Source organism: Salvelinus alpinus, chromosome 1 (genome assembly GCF_045679555.1).
Source record: "Salvelinus alpinus chromosome 1, SLU_Salpinus.1, whole genome shotgun sequence".
In the NCBI taxonomy this organism is placed as follows: domain Eukaryota; kingdom Metazoa; phylum Chordata; class Actinopteri; order Salmoniformes; family Salmonidae; genus Salvelinus; species Salvelinus alpinus.
Genome location: NC_092086.1, coordinates 59235251 through 59259561, shown reverse-complemented (window position 1 = coordinate 59259561; position 24311 = coordinate 59235251). Strand labels below are relative to the sequence as shown.

The following is a 24311-nucleotide window of genomic DNA, read 5'->3' as shown; positions in this document are numbered from 1 at the left end:
AAGCTCATTGATGAACTCTCCAAGGGAACCTGGGGGGCGATAAATGATAAGGATGTTAAGCTTGAAAGGGCTGGTAACTGTGACAGCATGGAATTCAAAGGAGGCGATAGACAGATGGGTCAGGGGAGAAAGAGAGAATGTCCACTTGGGAGAGATGAGGATCCCAGTGCCACCACCCCGCTGACCAGAAGCTCTCGGGGTGTGCGAGAACACGTGGGCAGACGAGGAGAGAGCAGTAGGAGTAGCAGTGTTATCTGTGGTAATCCATGTTTCCGTCAGTGCCAAGAAGTCGAGGGACTGGAGGGAAGCATAGGCTGAGATGAACTCTGCCTTGTTGGCCGCAGATTGGCAGTTCCAGAGGCTGTCGGAGACCTGGAACTCCACGTGGGTCGTGCGCGCTGGGACCACCAGGCAGCGGCCACGCGGTGTGAAGCGTTTGTATGGTCTGTGCAGAGAGGAGAGAAGAGGGATAGACAGACACATAGTTGACAGGCTACAGAAGAGGCTACGCTAATGCAAAGGAGATTGGAATGACAAGTGGACTACACGTCTCGAATGTTCAGAAAGTTAAACTTATGTTGCAAGAAATCTTATTGACTAAAAATGATACAGTGCTGCTGAAGTAGGCTAGCTAGCAGTGGCTGCGTTGTTGACTTAGTTAGAAAGTGTAGCTGGCTAGGTAGCCTCGGTAACTGGCTAGGTAACCTCGACAATTACTCAAAAACTACACAATTATCTTGACAGCAAAGACAACTATGTAGCTAGCTAACACTACACTAACCAAGTCGTTCCGTTGTAATGTAATAGTCTCTACAGTGCTGCTATTCGGTAGACGGTAGACGTTGGCTAGCTGGCTAGCTGCTGGCTAGCTAGCAGTGTTTCCTACGTTAAGAGGGACGACAAATAGCTGGCTAGCTAACCTCGGTAAATTACGATAATTACTGTAATCTACACAATTATCTTGGATACGAAGACAGCAAAGACAACTATGTAGCTAGCTAACACTACGCTAATCAAGTCGTTCCGTTGAATGTAATAGTTTCTACAGTGCTGCTATTCGGTAGAAGTTGGCTAGCTGTTGGCTAGCTAGCAGTGTTTCCTACGTTAAGGACGACAAATAGCTGGCTAGCTAACCTCGGTAAATTAAGATAATCACTCTAAAACTACACACTCTAAACTACACAATTATCTTCGATACGAAGACAGCAAAGACAACTATGTAGCTAGCTAACACTACACTAATCAAGTCGTTCCGTTGAGTGTAATAGTTTCTACAGTGCTGCTATTCGGTAGACGGTGGACGTTGGCTAGCTGGCTAGCTGCTGGCCAGATAGCAGTGTTGACTACGTTAGGACGACGAATTACGATAATTACGCAATTATCTTTGATACAAAGACGGCTATGTAGCTAGCTAAGAAGAAATTGCTAAGATCAGACAAATCAAACCGTTGTACTATAATGAAATGTAATGAAAAGTTATACTACCTGCGGAGCGAAGTGCGAAATGCGACCGCTCGCTCCAACCCGGAAGTGCTGAATATGCCATAGTTTATACATCTCAATTGTCAGTAGAAACCACATTTGTTTAAGTAAGTCAGCCATATCAGCTATGTTTTTTTTAAAGGCAGTAAATGAGGCTGAATTAACTGTTTCGCTGCCAGACAAGGCTCTGCTGATAGCCAGGTGTAGCAGTGGTAAGGTGTTGGGACTGCTGTTGGGACTCTGCTGTTGGGACAGCTTTATGTAGGCCCTAACAGTTTGTGGGCACTGTTTGTCATCGTTTTTGTGCAATTAACGTATTGTTTGGTGTTTTGTGTTGTGTGGTGGTTTTGCTAGCACGCATCCCAAATTTTGGGGGGGAGTTTGCCCCACCAAGATTTACATGCTAAAATCGCCACTGCGTCCAACCAAGACGACTGCATTATATGAAGATGAATGAGCTATAATTGTAAATTAGTAATGTGTATAAGTATTGTATTTAGTATTTTAATAATGTGCCTGTAAACTTGCCTTGACAACAAAGTATCCTAATATTGTGGCATTTCAGAACACCTAATAGATATGCTCATGTTGACATGATGTTAATTGAATGTTAAGGTTTGGCAAAATCTGTTATCATGTCATTTGTAGCAGGAGTGTTGTGTCAACCATTTAAATTAACATTCTTCAGACAGCAATATAAGAGATCAAAAATAACATTGGTTGTGAGATTCACTCTATTCATTCAGCACAAATAGAACATTAACTAACTTATCATTATTCCACGTTTATAAAGGTTATTTATTTATTGAATTTATGAATGTAGCATATCACTTTTTTGGATACAGGAGGTTCATCAAGCAGCCCACTACAGAGCTGATGACATATGGCATGACAGATCTTCCAAAGGTGGTGGAGTGGCAATCTTTAACAAGGAACACCTTTGGTACTCGGTTGTCTCCACCAAGTCTGTCCCCAAACAATTTGATTTGCTGTTTTTAAGCACTAAGCTTTCAAATTGCTCTTTGTTAACTGTTGGTGGTATCGTCCACCATCGTCCACCATCAGCACCAGCCTGTACCCTAAGCTCTCTCATGGCCCCTTACACTAAGTCTGAATTTGTCCTGCTAGGTGACCTAAACTGGGACATGCTTAAACCACCTGACCAAGTCTTAAAACAATGGGACTCCCTAAATCTCATTACCAATCCCGCAAGGTATGACCCCAAACACCCATAAAGGGCTTTATCCTCACAAATAATCCTGATAGGTATCAGTCTGGTGTTTTCTGTAATCATCTTAGTGATCACTGTTTTATGGTCTGTATTCGTAATGGCTGCTCAGTTAAACAACCTGTTCTGATTTGTCATAGGCGCTTGCTGAAAAACTTTAATGAGCAAGCCTTCCTTTATGACCTGGTCTCTGTAAATTAGTATAGAATCATCTTGATCGCCTCTGTCAAATGCTTGGACCTTATTTTTTTTAATGTTTTCAGTGGTATTGTTAACAAGCAAGCTCACATAATGAAAATTAGAATTAAAAACAGGTTTAGCCCCTGGTTCAACCGTAATCTGTCAGAGTTACTCCACCTCAAGAACACCATAGGCTCAGCACACAAATGCTCAGGCTGACTGTATGTCGTTCAGGCAAATGAGAAATAAGTGCACTCAGGCTATTCAGAAGGCAAAAGTTAGTTACTTTAAGGAGCGGTTCTCTCTCTGTGGGTCTAACCCCAAGAAATTCTGGAAAACGGTAAAAGACCTGGAGAATAAACCCTCCTCCTCACAGCTGCCCATGTCCCTTAATGTTGATGATGTGGTTGTTACTGACAAGGAGCGTATGGCTGAGCTCTTTAATCACCACTTCCTTAAGTCATTATTCCTATTTGACTCAGCCTTGCACGTCCTTGCACGTCCAACAGTTCTTCGTCTCCCAGCCCTTCTAATGCGACTAACCCTGATGCTCCTCACACTTTTTCCAATGCCCCGCTACACAGCTTCTCCCTGCAGGCGGTCACTGAGTCTTAGGTGCTAAAGGAACTCCATAAATTTGACCCTAAAAACATCTGGGTCAGATGGTTTAGATCCTTTCTTCTTTACGGTTGCAGCCCCTATCTTTGCTCACCTTTTAAACCTCTCTGGGGAGGTCCCCAGTGCTTGAAAGGCAGCCACGGAGCGTCCTTTATTTAAAAGGGCGATCAAGCTGATCCTAACTGTTATAGGCCAATTTCTATCTTGCCCTGTTTATCAAAGTGTTGGAAAAACTTGTCAATAGTATTCTCTCTGGTACGCAATCTGGTTTCCGCTCAGGTTATGGATGAATCACTGCAACCTTAAATGTCCTAAATGATGTCACCACTGCCCTTCATTGACTCTTAGCAATGTTGTGTTGCTATTTTTATTGACTTGGCCAAAGCTTTTGATAAGGTAGACCATTCCATTCTTGTGGGTCGGCTAAGGAGTATTGGTGTCTCTGGGGGTCTTTGGCCTGGTTTGCTAACTACCTCTCTCAAAGAGTGCAATGCTGTCTCTGCCACTGCATATCACCAAGGGAGTACCTCACAGCCCCCGTCCCCAAAGGAGGCCTTTTGCCTCTTGGTACGCCGTCATTGTAAATAAGAATTTGTTCTTAATCGACTTGCCTAGTTAAATAAAGGTTCAATAAAAAGCACACAAGACACTTTGCCCCTGACTTCTAATTATGTAGAATAGGAGCTGTTTGACGTGGTTTTTGACTTTGAATTAAGACTCATTAATAACAGAATTCACAGCAGTCAACATTCACTTGTTTTAAGCTCTTGTTTGCTCCTGCACTCTCCATTGAGTGACTGGAGAGAGAGAGTGCACGTGAACTTAGACTATACAGGTGATAAAGTCACATCTACAGATTTAACCATTTAAAAGGTGTGAGAAAGAGTAGGAAGGGTGGACGCATGGAATGAACCGTGGTCTCCAATGGAAAGTTGTGTAGGGTGTTGTTATCACTACACTACAGCTCTGCACAGGTCTACCTATTTACTGTACAATAGGCTGCAGTAGACAGCTGAAGAGTACATCCGATAAAAACAAACACTGTCATTCACATAATTATCATCACCTTTGTTCTGTATAAATGTTTTTGTCTTTTACATGTATTGGCTGTTTCATAGACTGGTCACTCTTCCTGGATACACTGCTGGGTACAGGTTGGTCTTGTCTCTCCTGTTGGATTGGGCTTCAACACAACAGATACAGCTAGACCTTTCAGTCTCTCTAATATTCTGCCTAATAAAGATTATGTTCTTATTTTTATTACTTTATTGTATATGGTTTTTTTGTTCTCTAAAATAAAGCCTCCTTGAAAAGCATTACATAAAATATGTTTTTTTTAATCATTGTCAATATTATTTTTTATTATTACCTCTTAACTTTAACCTCAATGTCATGTTCCCTAGAGCCAGTGACCCCTTCCTCTGTCTTCTCTTTGTATTGAGGGTCCTTTTTGAGGAAGTGCACCCCATTTGTTAATATGCCTCTTCGTGTGTATTTTTCACTCTGTGTACACGCTTTAAAATAATCCCTGAGATTTTTACGTTGTGGCCTGAATTCACTACCAGAACAAAGTAAGTATGGTAATGTAATGTAAGTGGCTCTGTATCATTCTAGTGACTGATTAACTTTGAATACAATAACATCTTGTTGAAGTCTGGTTACATTGACACCATAAAAGTGTAATCATAAAACCAGTTAAACCAGTTTAAAGGAAAGGCCATGTTTACAATAAAATCACTGTTTAATCATCAAAAACAATTCCTTTACAGAAACAGTCAAAGCAATTTGACAAATCAATTTTCAGGACTTTAATACAACAATGAAAAATAGCAAGATCTGCTTTCCAACTGCTAGTGTGCTAGTGTTGTGATTCACTTTATTTAGAAAATTACTCCGGTACAATATCTGTGAACCCTAATGAACTAAAAAACGATCTACATAATCATAGGTTGTGTGTGTGTGTGTGTGTGTGTGTGTGTGTGTGTGTGTGTGTGTGTGTGTGTGTGTGTGTGTGTGTGTGTGTGTGTGTGTGTGTGTGTGTGTGTGTGTGTGTGTGTGTGTGTGTGTCACCCAGCTGTGTTTGAGCAGGAGTGTGACTTCGCTGAAGACTCAGGATACTCTATTTTATCTGGCACAGGGACACTGTGGAGTCAGAACCCCAAAGCTTAAACCCTGGATAGAGGGGCTCGGTGAAAGTGGCATGAAATGTATGCAGGTGGGTCAGTGTGTCAGAAGAGACGCTGTAGAAGGCCAGAGTGCCGGCCAGCCAGTCCAGATACACTCCTACTTTGTGAGTGCTGGAGGAAGGGACAGATATGGCAGTAGTGCTCTCACTATTGTGTCTGGCAGAGTAACTGGTACTAGAGCATTCCAGACTCCAGGACTTGTCATTGCGTCCAAGCCTAAAGTCAGTAATCTCTCCATTCCTGCAGATTCCTCTATATGTCAGTCCTATAACAGCCTCACTACCACTCCACTCTACCTCCCAGTAACAGCGCCCAGACAGACCCTCTCTACACAGCACCTGTGCCCAGTAATTAAATCTATCTGGGTGATCAGGATACGGTTGCTTCTCTCCCCCATATGTCACCTTTCTGTTCTCCTCGGACAGAGATAGTTTTTTGAATGCTGTGTTTGGGTCCAGTGTGATTTCACAGGCATCTGATGGGGGAGACCAAGACACAATATACTGTGTTAGTAATCAATACAGAGTGTGTGTGCGTGTGGGGGGGGGGGGGGATTTCAGTCAGTACTCACATTTTTTCAGCCCTGATTTCAACCAACCGCCTTTACCATGGTCCACACTGTAGGAAAAGCAAAACATCAGACAGGTGTTGAGTGATACACAAACTGGGTGACATCCTACACACGTCGACACCTGCTAGAGTACTGTAAATGTATTGATCTATTGTACTTCAGATGCACTCACATAGGATGGCTTGATTAGGATTCAAACCTTCTCTCAAACAACCTAATACATGTTATAGGTTTATCCCATTAATGTACTTTGTCATTTAAATGAGTTTTTTTCATGTAATACATCCTCCCATTCCACTCATTTAAACATTATCGAGAGGTTTTCCCAGACACAGATTAAGCCTAGTCCTGGAATATAAAGTGAGATTAATGGAAAATCTCCAGCCAATATCCTTCTAGTCCAGAACTAGGTTTTGTCTGTCTGTGAAACTGCTCCTTAACCCTACATGTGACCCAGGCTAATACATAGGCCTACTCAGATGGGAAATGGACGAGGTAGCGTAGTTGACAGCTTTTGAACATATTTTGAAGCCATACTTGGTTTATTTTCCTGTTATAAACAATGGAGTAAGACAGGTACGCTATGCTTGAGACATTTATAATTCATATTATTTAAAGGATCAATCTGAGACTGCTAAAACATTTGTTTGACTTCAATTATTTACACACACCCATTGATTCTTGAAGAATATAACTTACATAAATGCCTCATGAGCTTAGTCCAATTGTACCCCACCAGAACCAAATTGTAAACAAACACTGTTTAGCTTCTGAATATGTGTAACAATGTGCACTGAGAGTCAGGAAGCAAGTTCAAAGAGTGAGTGTTGTAATACAATAAACTGAACATAATACAAACAAGAAACACTAACAGCACACAGACATGAAACTGAAACCGAAACAATGACGCCTGGGAGAGGAACCAAAGGGAGTGACATTTATAGGGAATACATCATTTAAACATTCAGTGTAGGTTGGAAAAAGTATGTGAACACCTAGGCTAATGGAGTCAGGAGTCAGCTAACCTGGAGTCCAATCAATGAGACGAGATTGGAGATGTTGGTTAGAGCTGCCTGCCCTATAAAAAAACTCACAAAATTTGAGTTTACTACTCACAAGCATTGCCTGATGTGAACCATGCCTCGAACAAAAGAGATCTCAGAAGACCTAAGATTAAGACTTGTTGACTAGCATAAAGCTGGAAAGGGTTACAAAAGTATCTCTAAAAGCCTTGATGTTTATCAGTCAACAGTAAGACAAATTGTCTATAAATGGAGTTCAACTGTTGCTACTCTCCCTAGGAGTGGCCGTCCTGCAAAGGTGACTGCAAGAGCACAGTGCAGAATGCTCAATGAGGTTAAGAAGAATCCTAGAGTGTCAGCTAAAGGCTTACAGAAATTTCTGGAACATGCTAACATCTCTGTTGATGAGTCTATGATACCTAAAACACTAAACAGGAATGCTGTTCATGTGAGGACACCACAGAAGCCACTGCTGTCCAAAAAAAACATTGCTGCATGTCTGAAGTTCGCAAAAGAGCACCTGGATGTTCCACAGCGCTACTGGCAAAATACTCTGTAGACAGATGAAACTAAAATTCAGTTGTTTGGAAGGAACACACAACACTATGTGTGGAAGAAAAAAAAATGCACATCAAGCCAATATCAAAACCTCATCCCAACTGTAAAGTATGGTGGAGGGAACATCATGGCCTGGACGGCCTGCTATAATCGAAGGGAAAATGTATTCAAGTTAATCAATACATTTTCCAGAGAATGTAAGGCTCTGTCCACTCTGTCCACCAACTGAAGCTCAACAATAGTGACCCATTCACTTAGCTATATGTGGCTGGGAGGTGGTTATAGCTTTCACATAACCCATCAATTTAGGGTAATCTAATAATTATACAGTATTTCTAGACACTTCGAATTTGATATTACTATGCAAGTAACCAAATTCACTATACCGTTTACTCCTTCTGTATCCTGTGCATGTGACAAATACCCCTTTATTTGATATAGTGTGTGTTTATCAGAGACGGTAATGTGAAGAAACACATGACCTGCACCAAAGTCAGATTAGGATATAGGCCAAGGAGTAGATAGTATAGTAAACAACCAAAGATTAAGACTGAAAGAAGTAGCAAAAAATACACTATCTTACTATGTTTAGCACATGGCCTCACATGTGAATCCTTAGAGATTGGTGGGGCTAAGGTTTAAGAGGGTGTGAACAATTCTGAATGGGTGTAGACAAAGCTCTCCATTATGTGTACTAACACATTCAATGGCCATTTTCTAAAAAATTTGTTTACAAATTTGTGTGGAGGCCAAAGCTGGGGTTGACGAGGAGGCATGCAGCCTCCTCAATCTCGGCTAGCAGTCCCTGCCCCTGACAGCAGATCATTCCTCATCTTTGGCCATCACCGGTTGGAAAGGTAACATTATAGCTATACTTGTTAGTCGCTAATGGTTTGTTTGTTAGCTAGCTACAACGTAAGCTAACAGAAATATACAAATTTTAAGCTAGCTACTGGTTGCCAACAGGGCCAAGTAGTCAATACAGCAGAACGACATCACAGCCTTCTTAAATGTCTTCTTAGAGAATCCCTATGTGAGAACGTTACATTTCTATCCATCCTTCTAGTGAGCGGATCGCTGTGTCATCTGCTGACTAGTTAGGGAATTGAGTTCTCAACCAGTGTGCCAAATTTAGTTAAGTAACATGGAGTATTGACGGAGAAATGTCGAGGGATATCATCGTGTCTATAATAACATGGATCTGATGTCATAAACAATGTTAAATGACATTATTGTCAACAGTTGCCTGCTGGCTACATACTTGAGTTTCTCCAGTCTCCAGTGCGGATCCTCAAGTCCAGCAGAGAGCAGTCGCACTCCCAAGTCTTCTGGGTGATTGTACCGAAGATCCAGCTGTCTTAGGTGTGAGGGGTTTGACTTCAGAGCTGATGCCAGAAAACCACAGCCTTCCACTGTGATCAGACAGCCTGACAGCCTGAAAATAGATGATTGTTATTTTAACAACATTGCTGCTACCTTATTGTGGAAAGAGAGATTGGCAGCTACATCTTAAAAACTTCTTATGGCTGCAATCCCGTTAACGGGATCGATATGACAACAGCCAGTGAAAGTGCAGGGTGCCAAATTCAAACAACAGAAATCTCATAATTAAAATTCCTCAAACATACATGTATCTTATACAATTTTAAAGGTAATCTTGTTGTTAATCCCACCAAAGTGTCCGATTTCAAATAGGCTTTTCAGCGAAAGCACCACAAACGATTATGTTAGGTCACCGCAAAATCACAGACAAACACAGTCATTTTTCCAGCCAAAGACTGAAGTCACAAAAAGCAGAAATAGAGATAAAATGAATCACTAACCTTTGATGATCTTCATCAGATGACACTCATAGGACTTCATGTTACACAATACTTATATGTTTTGTTCGATAAAGTTAATATTTATATCCAGAAACCTCAGTTTACATTGGCGCCATGTTCAGAAATGCCTCCAAAATATCCGGAGAAATTGCAGAGAGCCACGTCAAATAACATAAATACTCATCATAAACTTTGATGAAAGATACATGTTTTACATTGAATTAAAAATACACTTGTTCTTAATGCAACCGCTGTGTCAGATTTCAAAAAGCTGTACGACAAAACACAATATTCAATCATCTGAAAACAGCGTTCAGCCACAAAAGCAAGCCATACAGTTACCCGCCAAATTGTGCAGTTAACAAAACTCATAAAAAGCATTATAAATCTTCACTTACCTTTGCTGATCTTCGTCGGAATGCACTCCCAGGACTCCCACTTCCACAAAAAATCATAGTTTTGTTCGGTAATGTCCATCATTTATGTCCAAATAGCTATTTTTGTTAGCGTGTTTGGTAAACAAATCCAACGTCAGGAAGCGCGTTCACTAAAAGCTGACGAAATGTCCAAAAGTTCCATAACAGTCAGTAGAAACATGTCAAACGATGTATTGAATCAATCTTTAGAATGTTTTTAACATAACTCTTGAATAACGTTCCAACCGGAGAATTACATTGACTTCAGATGAGCGATGGAACAGAGCTCCCTCTCATGTGAACGCGCATGGTTAGAGCATGGTCAGGTCATGGCAGACCTGACTAATTCCCCTCTCATTCGGCCCCCCTTCACAGTAGAGGCATCAGACAAGGTTCTACAGACTGTTGACATCTAGTGGAAGCCGTAGGAAGTGCAAACTCATCCATATCTCGCTGTGAATTCAATAGGATCTTGGTTGAAAATCGACCAGCCTCAGAATTCCCACTTCCTGTTTGGATTTTTTCTCAGGTTTTTGCCTGCCATATGAGTTCTGTTATATAATGTTAAATAATAATTTAATAATAATAATATGAATAATAATAATAATAATATGCATATATTAGCAACTGGGACTGAGGAGCAGGCAGTTTACTATGGGCATCTCTGTGCACCTTTCATCCAAGCTACTCAATACTGCCCCTGCAGCCATAAGTTAATTCCTGTATTTTTTGTTGAATAAATACAGGAATACTGACCTCAGAGTCTCCAGTTTACAGTGAGGATTTCCCAGTCCAGAAGAGAGTAATTTCACTCCTGAATCCTGAAGGTCATTGTCACACAGGTCCAGCTCTCTCAGGTGTGAAGAGTTTGAGCTGAGAGCTGATACCAGCATTGCACAGCATGTCTTTGTTAATCTGCATTGTTTTAGTCTACGTAAATAAAAAAGATCATAAACATTTGAACATTTTAACTTTTTATTCATAAAACCAATAAACTATAATCCCGAATAATGTTTGCTAAAAACCAACACAATGTCAAAAAGTATGTACACCAGTTGAGGCTGCTGGGGGGAAGACGGCTCATTTTATTTGCTGAAATCAAGTGAATGGAATTGTATCAAACACATGGTTTTCCATTCCATTCACTCCATTCCAGCGAATGCACTCAATTCAATCCATTATTATGAGCAGTCCTCTCCTCAGCAGCCTCCACTGGTGTACAAAAACTAACTGCACTGGCCTCAATGTATACAGTTTACAGTGGGAATTTCAAACGGATTGGTAATAGATTTCACAAAATGTGTGCACACAAATTCATTTGACTGACCTCAGTGTCTCCAGATTCCCCAGTATGCCAGAAAGCAGATTCACTCCTGAATCCTTCAAGTCATTGTCACTCAGATTAACCTCTCTCAGGTGTGAGGGGTTTGACCTCAGAGCTGAGGCCAGAGAAGCACAGCCTTCCTCTGTGATCCAACAGCCTGACAGCCTGCAGAGAATGTATCATGATTTCACAAACAAACTACAAAAACATATTTTGGGTTTAATTAAAATATCAGTGTGAACACACAAATATTATTCACCTCAGTGTCTCCAGTCTACAATGTGGATCCTTCAGACCAACAGTGAGTAGTTTCACTCCGGAGTCTCCTAGACAATTGTAGCTCAGATCCAGCTCTCTCAAGTGTGATGGTTTTGACCTCAGAGCTGAGACCAAAGAAGCATAGCCTTCCTCTGTGACTCCACAGCCTGACAACCTGCAGAAATATTGTTGTGGTTTCACAAACAAACTGGAGAAATATATTTTTGGTTTGATTATAATGCAAGTCGGCCAATGAAATACTATACATTTGGTCTGGGCTATAGTCATATGAGTACGTACAGAGCTTTTCTGCAGCACCTCACAGCTGGGAGCAGTCTCCTACGTCCCTCTTGTGACGTGGTGTACGTCTTCAGTTTAAACTCATCGAGAACGTCCTCTGACATTTGCAGTATGTAGACCAGCACCGAACAGTGTGCAAGTGAGAGGTTTTGGCATCTCTTCTCTGACCTCAAGAACTCTTGGATTTCATCCTGTACTGAATGGTCTTTCATCTCTATCAAACAGTGGAAAAGATTGATGCACCTTTCAGGGGAGATGTTCTTCTTCTGCATCACCTTAAGGGATTGGATGGTTTTCTGGACGCTCTCTGGACTGCTCTCTGTCTGTCTTATCAGACCTCGTAGGAGTTTCTGATTTGATTCCAGAGAGAGGCCATGAAGGAAGCGGACAAAAAGATCCAGGTGTCCATTCTTGCTCTCCAAGGCTTTATTAACAGCACTCTTCAGAAGCTCTTCCAAGGATTGCTCATTAGAAACAACTCCAGTCCAGTCCAAGGACTTCAGTGCATTCATGTTATTGGTTGTGTAACAATGATATACATAGACAGCAGAGAAAAACTCCTGAATGCTCAGATGGACAAAGCAGTACACCATTCTCTGAGACAACACAGACTCTTCTTTAAAGATTTCTGTGCACACTCCTGAGTACACTGAGGCCTCTTTGACATCAATACCACACTCTTTAAGGTCTTCTTCATAGAACATGAGATTGCCCTTCTCCAGATGTTCAAATGCCAGTTTCCCCAGCTTCAGAAGAACTTCCTTGTCCGACTCCATGAGCTCCTCTTGATCCATCTCATCACTTCCATGATACTTCTGGTTCTTCAGATTGGTCTGAATGAGAAGGAAGTGTATGAACATCTCAGTCAGTGTCTTTGGTATCTCTTTTCTCTTGTCTGTACTTAACATGTACTCAAGGACTATTGCAGAAATCCAGCAGAAGACTGGCATGTGGCACATGATGTAGAGGCTCCTTGATGTCTTTATGTGTGAGATGATTCTGCTGGCCAGGTTCTCATCACTGAATCTCTTCCTGAAGTACTCCTCCTTCTGTGGGTCCTTGAACCCTCGTACCTCTGTCACCTGGTCAACATACTCAGGGGGGATCTGATGGGTTGCTGCTGGTCTTGAAGTTATCCAGAGAAGAGCAGAGGGAAGCAGATTCCCTTTGATGAGGTTTGCCAGCAGCACATCTACAGACGATGTCTGTGTTACATCAGACACCATTTCATTGTGCTGGAAAAACAATGGAAGTCTGCTTTCATCCAGACCATCAAAGATGAACATAGCTTTACATCCAGCAAGTTTCTTCACATCATCTATGTCTAGATCTGTGTGGAAGCTGTTTAGAAGTCTGAGTATACTGTACTGTTCATCTTTAATCAAGTTTATCTCCCGGAAAGGAAGCACAAATATGATATCCACATCTTGGTTTGCCTTCCCTTCAGCCCAGTCTAGGATGAACTTCTGCACAGAGACAGTTTTTCCAATGCCAGCGATGCCCTTCGTCAGCACAGTTCTGATGGGTCTGCCTTGGCCAGGTAAGGGTTTGAAGATGTCATTGCAGTGGATTGCTGTGTCCTGTGAGGTTGGCATTCTGGATGTTGTCTCTAGCTGCCACACCTCATGTTCATTGTTAACCTCTTCACTCTCTCCTTCTGTGATGTAGAGCTCTGTGTAAATTCTGTTCAGGGGAGTTTGAATCCCTGCTTTTACAATGCCTTCTATCACACATCCATACCTCCCTTTCAGACTGGTTTTATGAATCTTTAAAGCTCTCTGCAGGCTGTCATCCACTTCAAGGGAAGAATGAAAAGGATGTGTATCAAATAAATACATTCACGTTATTGTTATTTTCTGTACAGTGGCAAGAAAAAGTATGTGAACCCTTTGGAATTACCTGGATTTCTGCATAAATTTTACATAAAATTTGATCTGATCTTCATCTAAGTCACAACAATAGGCAAAAACAGTGTGCTTAAACTAATAACACACAAATTATTGTATTTTTCTTGTCTATATTGAATACATAATTTAAACATTCACAGTGTAGGTTGGGGAAAGTATGTGAACTCATAGGCTAATGACTTCTCCAAAAGTTGATTGGAGTCAGGAGTCAAATAACCTGGAGTCTAATCAATGAGACGAGATTGGAGATTTTGGTTACAGCTGCCCTGCCCCATAAAAAACACTCAAAAAATATGAGTTTGCTATTCACTAGAAGCATTGCCTGATGTGAACCATGCTTCGAACAAAGAAGAAAATGCGCCTTCTGGAGTGGCCCAGTCAGTCCTGACCTCAACCCGATTGAGATGCTGTGGCATGACCTCAAGAGAGCGGTTCACACCAGACATCTCAAGAATATTGTGGAACTGAAACAGTTTTGTAAAGAGGAATTGGTCCAAAATTCCTCCTGACCTTTGTGCAGGTCTGATCCGCAACTACAGAAAATGTTTGGTTGAGTTTATTTCTGCCAAAGGTGGGTCTACCTGTTATTATTAAACAAGGGTTCAAATACTTTTTTCAAACTGCACTGTGAATGTAATTGTCTGAACACGGTGTGTTCAGTAAGACAAGGAAAATTATAATTGTTTGTGTGTTATTAGTTAAAGCAGACTGTGTTTGTCTATTGTTGTGACTTAGATGAAGATAAGATTTTTTTAAATCGATCAATTTATGCAGAAATCCAGGAAATTCTAAAGGGTTCACATACAATACTTTTTCTTCCCACTGTATTTTCTTAACACATGCTACTAAATGAAAAGCTCCAACTAAAAATGTGATATACACAAAACATAAGCATGGTTTGAACAATGAAACAAATTGTCTTACTCTTTTCAGAGCCTCTTGCATCACTGGGTTCATTTAGTTGCTGTAGTACTGGACATGTTCTGGATCTCTTTCTACACTGAGGACAGCCATAGTCTCCAGAAGAACCAGTCTGCTCCTGGTATCTGGTGATGCACTGTCTGCAGAACCTGTGTCCACAGTTGATAGAGAATTGATCCCTTGACCCCCTCACACACTGCACACCATGATTACAGATAGTCCTGAATGAATCGTGAATAATGATGAGTGAGAATGTTACCGACGCACAAATATCATAACCCCAAGACATGCTAACCTCTCACCATTTAAAAAAAATATTATTTTTAAAAGAAAATTAGGGGGTAGATCAGCTTTAATATTGCAGATAGATTGTGGCTTCCATCAATGTAATTGTCTGCATCATTTCCAATTTCTAAAGATTGTGCATTTAAGATAAACATTTTTGCTAAGAGTATTATTATATTATTGATCGATTGACTTTTCAAATCACCCAGTTGTGCTATTTGCAGAGTTAGCTCCAGGTAAATGTTGCAATTCTTGAGCCATTCCGGAACCTGTGACCAAAAACAAGCTACACGTGGACAGTACCAAGACATGCTAACCTCTCACCATTACAATAACAGGAGAGGTTAGCATTTTTGGAGTGTATGATATTTATGCCTCTGTAACCTTTCAAGCAACGATGTTGAAGTAATAGGCTGTTTTAAAACTCTGTCCTAGCCTACCTCTTTCAGGTAACACATTCAATGCAGAAATAGCCTTATAATTAGCTAACAAATGATGGGTATTGCATAAGCTTCTAACTTATAGCCTCTGTCTCTTGCGCAATACGCACCTGCGCTCCGCTGGCCTCTCTCCTTAAAAAAACACCCCTTTGCTCTTGCTGTCCCTGAAAAAGCTAGACTAGAATAGCTTGCTGGACATTTTTTTTAAGCATTTCTTATACTAATAGGCTATTCAAAGAGGGATGCAAGCTCTTGTTTGCTGAATGTTAAATACAGCAGCCAAGAGAACTCATGGGGAGTTTGAAAGAAGAGAATGTGCGATGGCGGTAGGCTATAGCAGTTATTTATTCAGACCCATAACCACTCATTCTCCTGAAGAGAATAGCCTGATTTTGAAGGAGAGAGGAAATCTCCTCTCTCAAGCCAGGTACTAGGACCATTGACGTAATGATGCCACGAAAGGAAGAGGACGCTTAGCAAACTGCCGACCGTACCCCTTTGTCATTGTCCTTATCACTCATGGTGAAACTACGCATGCCCGCCACTGGACGGAGCCTGCTGCCAGTCTCCCATACATTATCTCCTGCAGTGGATGGGAATGGAATGGGATAATTAGTATTTTTTTGTCATGCTTGTTTTCATATCCACGCCTCGACAACCGTGTGTCTGAATGTGGGGAAGGAACTGTGTTTATTATACTCACACCTGGATGATACCGGACTCTCGATACCCCTGAACTCAAAGGAACCTTGGGTAGAAACAACGTTTTTTTGTGGGACCGCTATTCTGATACACGGCCCATACTGGCTTCGGGGACTTTGACAACCAGTGACTTGCCCCCATTGACCGAGCCACTTGGGAGCACTGTTGACACAGTAAAATGCTTGGGGAGCAGGGCCCCGAAAACACGGCACCTTTCCCGGTCTCTAGCTAGGGTTGTGAGGTCTGCCTCTTTCCCCGCATCGCGGAAGAATCTTCTTTGAACCCGCTCTCCTTCAACGCAACATCTGTCTGTGACAAGACGTCCACCTCTGCCCAGAAGCAACTAGACGGTCAAAAACTGACCTAGAAGCCGTCCCTTTACCTAGGGCAACCCACCTCTGGCCCTGTTCTTCACGCCTCGGGAACATCAGAGTCGCCCCCATGAAGGATTTTCATGGGATAAGGACCTGCTCTGTTTTTGTTTCTCCTCAAAACAGGCCTGTAAGGACTCCATAGCCGAGCCAAACAACTTTATTGGCAAAACTGGCTCATCCAAATATATCCGTCTGTACCTCTCAGGAATCCAGGACCATGTCAACCAGAGACACCACAGTCACCCCATATCCATCCCCACAGCCAGGATAGTACAGCTGGACAGACCTAGTACAAAATCAAGCGTAGAACGGATTTTGATGAGAATCTCTGAAACCAAATTCCCCGCCTCCACGGTCTTATTCAGCTCCTGTAGCAAATCGATATTATACATCTGCAGCATTGTGACCACATTCAATAATCGGGCTGCCACACCCTCAGCCTGGTAACACTTTGTCCAGCTGATCTGCCGAGAAACGACACTGTTTATTTGGAAGCACCATACTAGGATTAGCCCCCTTGTTAGCCTCTGGAGCTAAGTAACTCGCCAGCGTTCCATCCATCGGCGGTGTGCAAACAAGCCCCACCTCCTCCATATACTCTACAGCCTGGCTGAATGAGGGATAAGCGACGCATCACCACTGCAGGGACCGGAAGTAAATACCTTCCCAAAAATGCTGGAGGAACTCTGCTGCCAGGGAGAAGACAGCCAATCCACACCCAGGTGATCTGCCGCCCTATGACCCAGCTCCATCAAAGGCGTATTAACCACCAATGGTTCACTCTCCCTCGGACTGATGTGATACGATTCACACTCTTAAAATCTTCCAGAACAAACCAGGGATATCCAGACTCTGAACACTGTCAGAGAAACCGGACATACAGTATATAGGGAAGGTAATCAGGCAGGTGATTGAGTCCGATGAGGCGCTGATGTGCTTAACAATGGTGACAGGTGTGTGTAATAATGAGCAGCCTGACGACCTCGAGTGCCGGAGAGGGAGTATACGTGACATTAGCGTGTTTCCACCTCAAGCAAACGGGATAGAATCTTTCATTTTCATTGTGAAACCACATGCCCTAGTGTACGGTCAGAGGTTCAAACTTGGCTGGTTAGCCTTTCTGAACGTACTCTTACCACTGTCCATCTTAGTCAAGCAAGGAAGCACTGGCTACACAAGCAGAACAGAAAGTAGTGGGTTTTTAGCCAACACAAATCTTACCCACGCAAGGAAGCATTAGCTACACAAAAGCAGAGCAGAAAGTAGTTCACTTTTAGCTGACACAAAAACCGACCCAAAACTTGCAACATCTAGGGGGTGAGTACTCTCTCCCCACTCACAGACACCTAAGTCAGAGACAAATCTCGTAGTCTTCGTGTGCTTGAAAAGTTTGTAGATTGGGTGACGTTCTTCCTTCAGGCGAGCTGAAGAGCGAAGAATTTAGGAAATAAATGCGAGCCCCGGTATTATAGCCAGGAAGGCAAGGCTTCCGAGGGCGGGGCCCGCATTCATTAACTTGTTGGGCGTGATTTCAGTTTTCAGGTGAATACGATTGGTTGTTGACTCCCGTAGTATGTTACATCGAGTGGCCGACTGAAAGGATAACCAAACTTAGCAATGTTGTAGTATTTACCATACTGTGAGTTGAAAGTACTGTCTCATTCCAACAAACCTTTGGTCAAAGGGTGTTGATCCTCTTTTGAAAGATGCTGGATGATCCATAGACCAATCACTCTTCATGGACAGGCAGCTGGGTACTGGAGACCCTGCTCTCTTGTTCTGGTTGGAGCCTCTGGAATTATTAGCAAGTTTACACAATAAAATGCCAGTTATCAAAGCTTTTATCAATGACAGCAAACATTTATTAATGCTGATACATAATGGGAAACAACAAAAATCTATGAAATAATATGACATCATCCTTTATAGCATAATAATCATCCCCAACATCATCATCATCCTTTGACTATATCATCCCACCTTGGATTGATTACCTTGCTGTCTGAAGCCTCTGGAATTATTAAGTATATTTCCACTATGCGTTTGTGGTTATTAAATCCTATAGTATTCCATACAGAAATGATAGGTAGATATTTAATACTATGACAAAAAAACATTGTGGAATTCCTCCTTTTACAAATCATCAAGTTCAAGTTTTTTTTCAAGTTTATTTTAAGTGATATCATGTATAGCAGTAACCTTACTTTGAGTCCAAGGGCATTGGTCCACTGATAAAATTCGGAGGATTGTCCATAGAGCGATCACTCTTCATAGACAAACAGCTAGGTACTGGAGACTCTGATCTCTGGGTGTGGGGGCTGGCAGTGCCCCCCTCCTCTCTTTCCCAAGAGACACTCATTTAAGGGGTATCTTGCTACTTCCAGGATTAAAGTTCTATAGTCGCACACACATGCACCGGCATACACACACACACACATACGCACACATACCCAAACACACCACTTGGATGACACACACTTCCTTGATCAAACGTATACTTACTAGTGTCTAATAGGCTTCATAAAGATTTGCAACACTACACAGAATGGCACATGATAAGTCGATCAAACACCCATCAAATGATAAAAGAAGTTGTCCCATAATTCGGGATTAACTTTTTCTGCTCAGTCATTTAGATTATTGTTCTAAAATACTTACTTTACTTTCTTTAGAGTTTACAGGCTATCCTGTTCTGTCATCTCAAAATGGATCCTGTACATGAACAAATTTACTTTCTGTTTCAACTACGCTTTCTCCACACCATAAGGATTAATCATTAACAACTGTGGTTAGACAGACAGAAACAAGGACATCAAATTCTCCCATTATTTCCGGGTCTTTTTACACACATTGTATGGTAATGTCACAGGTGGGCTCTGGACCCAGGTCTCCCATGGGAGAAACCAACGTCTTAACGAATAGCTGAATAGGAAATTCCCCCGTGGCTCGAGGTTGACAAGGATTTTGAGGTCGCAAACAGGGCTACCTCATCCCGAGACCATGAGCCAAATCATCTGCTACAGTAACACTTTACTTGGCATATTGTAGTTATTCATTCATACAGTATGTTGTTATAATGCGTTCACACACAAGCAGGATTGTTGTGTCAACAATTTGACAAGTAAATATTCAACAGACAACAATATTTACAAACACCAAGGAAAAGCAATAACAACAAGGTCTATGATTTATGAATAAACTGTTTTTAGAACATGGTCATTCTAGTAATGAATAACTAGTTTACAAGGTCTGTCAACTAAGGTAAATATCATGAAAATGTAGATAATAATCATGTGTTTACTCATGACTAAGTAGTGAGTATTGATTCTTGCTACGGTGTACACTGCGGAACATGACTATAATTATAGTGAAACATAATGTTGATTTGACACAAGAACCACCTATCACAGGGAAACTGAGGAGGAGCAATCCCAAAACCTGGATAGATCTATTGAGTGAATGTGGTGTGGAATGTGTGCAAGTCGAGAACACACTGTAGAAGGACAGAGTGCTGGCCGGCTAATCCAGATGCACTCCTACTTTGTGGCAGCCGGAGGAGAGGACAGGTACTGTATGTCAGTTCTCTTATTTCTGTGCCAGGCAGAGTAACTGTCATCCTCACAGTACAGACACTCCAAGACTTGTAATTGTATCCAAGTTCACAGATATTAAGCCCTCCACTCGTGCTGATTCCTTTATATCCCACTCCTATCAATCCCTCACCCACTCAGTTCTGCCTCCCAGTAACAATGCCTAGACACACCCTCTCTACACAGAACCTGTACATAACCTCAAATCTCTCTTTGTGTGATGAGGATACGGCTGCTCCTCTCTCCTAAGTGTCACCTTTCTGTTCGCCTCAGAGAGAGGCCTGGGTGCTGTGTTTGAGTCCAGTGTGAGCTCACATGCATCTAATTGGGGAGATCAGTACATAGTATATTATAAATCATCATTATTCACATCAGAATGTTATTTCACTTTTCACTTATTCATACATTTAATGTAGATGTTTCTAGGTACAGCCTAGGGAGTGATTTTCACCTATATTTGCTATGCCGGATAAAAAACAATATAAAGAGGACAATGAAGAATAAACTAGTAAGTCCTTATATCCACAGAGGCAAAAAGATCATACCCACAAAACATGCTCACCATTACCAATAACAGGGGAGGTAAAAAGAAAAACATGTTGGGGGGGGGTATTTATACATCTGTAACATTCTCACTCATCATTGCTCATGATTCATTCATGATTATCCGTAATCATGGTAGCTTCCACATTTATGTAGAAGTGTTCAGAAACAGTCTATTCTTCTTTACAAAAGTGACTCCAAAATCATTTCTATTGGACACAACATATTCTGAAACCAGTGCTTGACTTGAGCCAGAGCTGTCTAGAGCGCTATACAAGCACTTCACATTTTGGGGAATTGGGTACTGGCTCCTCTATAAAAACAAAGTCAAAGAAAGTACAGTATTGTCACGCCCTGACCGTAGATTGCTTTGTATGTTTCTATTTTATGTTTGGTCAGGGTGTGATGTGGGTGGGCATTCTATGTTTGTATGTCTAGGTTTTGTATTTCTATGTTTTAGCCTGGTATGGTTCCCAATCAGAGGCACTGTCTATCGTTGTCTCTGATTGAGAGCCATACTTAGGTAGCCTGTTTTCCCACTGTTAGTTGTGGGTGGTTATTTTCTGTTTAGTGTTTGTATCACCTGTCAGAACTGTTTCGGTTATTCCTTTTGTTATTTTGTATTTAGTGTTCAGTTTCGAATAAATAATATGAACACGTATCACTTGGTCCTCACCTTCTTCATCTGAATGCTGTTACAAGTATGAAGATAGGCAGAAACTGCCTCTCCAATAGAAATCTTCGATCACACTTGTATGCGATTGTCATGGCGACGTTGGCTGACAAATATCATGCGTAGAATCACGTCATCGGGCCTAATGTTGGTCTCGCACCGAACTGCGCATGTGCAGACCGTCAAATCAAAGGCACTCCTTCGATATAAAGTAGTTTTTCACAATAATTAAAATGTGTCAGTTTGTCACTTCAAAGAGGTTGGAGTAATAACATGTTGAACTACTTAAGACAATCGCTCGAATCTAGGTTGTGCCTTTAGATTTCGAGAAAATTAACAACTAAGGAAGAATTTTTCACTTCTCACGTTCTCGGGAAGTCTCCCGATGTTGCACCCCCACCCTGCACAGCCAGAAGAGGACTGGCCATCCCTCATAGCCTGGTTCCTCTCTAGGTTTTTTCCTAGATTCTGGCCTTTCTAGGGAGTTTTTCCTAGCCACCATGCTTCTACACCTGCATTGCTTGCTTTGGGGTTTTAGGCTGGGTTTCTGTACAGCACTTTGTGACATCAGCTGATGTAAGAAGGGCTTTATAAACACATTTGATTGATTGATTGCACCTCTGGTTTTAGAAACTGTGACAAAGTAGCCTATTCCCGGCCCAGATTCACACACCGAGGAAAATGTGACATGGGTCCAGATTCACAAACCTAGGCAAAAAATATGGAGCAAAATAGCTGCCAAAGCTTGAACAAACGTATCATTAGGATCGTAAGAAAATCCATACGTTAACTGTTAGGATCATAAGAAAAGCCATGCATGAAACATGAAACGTAAACGTTAAATTAGATCTGTAAACGTACAAACACTATTTTACAACTATGAATGAACATTTACATGTTCAATATTTACTTTACGTCTCCCTTGGTTACAGATCTTTTTTATACGTACAAACTTTTGTCAATAATGTGGCATCTGCAAAGGACATGAACTGAATGTACCTAGTCGAAGTTAGCTAGTCAATTAAACAACTCTAGCCCAGACGTAAGAATTGCTTTGCAGCTTCCGGTTTCATTTCCAAAATAGAAGTCTAGAACTTGTTTTAGAACTGCCTTTGATGACAACGTTATACCAGTAGATGGCGTAGTATAGGCTATAGGCAAATGACTTGTGTGAGAATGATAAAGACACAAGAGCCTTTTAAAATAACTGCCTGAGCTGCAAAATAGAAAGTGAATATGATTCAGGCCTATTGTGCTATCTAAACATGCCATGCTGTTGTGTGCTATTTAATGGCCATATAATTGCTTATTTTATTTTTATAGACGCGTGGGGCTACTGTGGTGATCATGTAATGTAATGAATCACACTTTTTCCAGTGTTTGGGAGCGCGGACTGTAGGCCTTATATTAGGCATTTTGACTGTTGTATTAGTGAATTCCACTCTGTATGGAGGCTTGTTATAGCCATTTGCGTTGCACAATCCCATCAGAGGCTATATCCATATCAATAAACGAGACAAATCAAAATATTGAAGTCTTGGCTATAACCTGTCCTGAGCGAAATAGCCAAGGGGTCCCAAATGGTCAAGCCTATATGTAGCCTATTCTTATTGCCAGATCTGTTTTCCCTATCAGCCACTGCACGTGCATAAATATTTTGTTTACAATTTATTTAGAGGCTATATTTAGAGGCCTGTGAACTAGGGTCTCTTTTTATTGGGAGTCCTATAAAAAAAAACAGGGATCTGACCCATCAAAGGCCACACAAACTTTACGGTGATCTCGATTCAGATGCCTAATCACTCCTCTTCACTGTGAGCAGGCCTCATCTGGAGGTGAGCTGCCACAGTGTCTTGTTGAGCAGCTAGTTTAACATGTAAAACCAGGATGTGCCATGGAGAACCCTAGAGGGTGATGAGATTTCAGGGTAGAGGTGAAGACTTGTATTCAACTGAACTGCTGCACAAGCAGCATTGTGTCCCCTCTCCCAGGAGAGGCTTCGACACACAGTTTACTGCTACCTCACTTATTTCACCAGCAAGGTGTATGGCTCATAAGATTTTGAGATTGTCACGCTTAAAGTACACCCATACTTGCGAGGCGACTGCAGTGATCCTGATCTTTCTGCATATATCCCACTTGATCAAGAGGTAAAGTAAATTTGTTTAAATAAAAGTAAAAGTAAAGTTGCTGCTTGCATGCCCATGAGCTGAAGGAACAGACTGAATGCCAGTGATAATCTATGTGGAAACAGAGAGGGACAATCAGAATATCCTTTATACCGATACCTATTGGTAACTGGGGCTTTTATCCAGCAGGACACCAAGGTCATGCCAATTAAGTTTTGTTGTGTGAGGGAATTGATGTAGTTAATATGGTGATGTGGGTTCATGATATACTGTACAGTATTATACATAAAAGGACTGAAAAGACTGAATGTAAAGAAACGGGTGACATAACCGAAAGACACTGAATGCAAAAATAAATATTAAAATCATTGTGGTAGGAACTGGAAGACAAACCTTTCAATACATAATACCAATATTACCAATAATGTTTTGGTTAGAACATTTGTGATGAACTATTTAAGTGTTACTTACTTATTTAGCCTTCAATGTTTAGTTGCCAATTAGTTACATTATACAAGCATTTCAAATGTATATTGTGTTGCATGAGAACACACCTGTTACTGCAAGCCATGGACAAAGGCACAGCAACTTGGAGTGTGAATGTGAGGGCTCCGGTGAGTTGAGAAGGGTATTATTAGCTAACCACCAATTTAACAAAACATTTTGGGCAGTCTGTTACTCTGTAGATTATTTGTGCTTGATTTGGACTAGTGAGTCTGTAAACTCTAACGTTAGCTAGCTCTTAACTAGCTAGCTGTCACGCCCTGACCACAGAGAGCCC

General features: G+C 41.5%; 1 protein-coding gene across 1 annotated transcript; it reads right to left on the bottom strand.

The window, feature by feature from the left end:
• Positions 1–5230: 5230 nt before the first annotated feature.
• LOC139581937 (protein NLRC3-like) lies at positions 5231–19972 on the bottom strand. The gene is made up of 10 exons (XM_071412132.1): positions 18800–19972; positions 18268–18387; positions 14798–14943; positions 11967–13761; positions 11668–11841; positions 11412–11573; positions 10841–11014; positions 9107–9280; positions 6266–6312; positions 5231–6169 (listed from the first exon to the last, which is right to left on the bottom strand). Exons 1-10 carry the CDS (start codon positions 18952–18954, stop codon positions 5628–5630), a joined length of 3489 nt encoding a protein of 1162 aa, XP_071268233.1. The 5' UTR covers positions 18955–19972; the 3' UTR covers positions 5231–5627.
• Positions 19973–24311: the final 4339 nt, after the last annotated feature.

What these genes read in the sequence shown, in the direction of transcription:
- LOC139581937 (XM_071412132.1), bottom strand. Translation starts at nt 18,954, where the DNA reads ATGAGTGTCTCTTGGGAAAGAGAGGAGGGGGGCACTGCCAGCCCCCAC. An exon ending in CCAATGCCCTTGGACTCAAA is followed by an intron (nt 18,388 to 18,799) that starts GTAAGGTTACTG and finishes TAATAATTCCAG; the next exon opens with AGGCTCCAACCAGAACAAGA. An exon ending in TCAACACCCTTTGACCAAAG is followed by an intron (nt 14,944 to 18,267) that starts GTTTGTTGGAAT and finishes CTGTGGACACAG; the next exon opens with GTTCTGCAGACAGTGCATCA.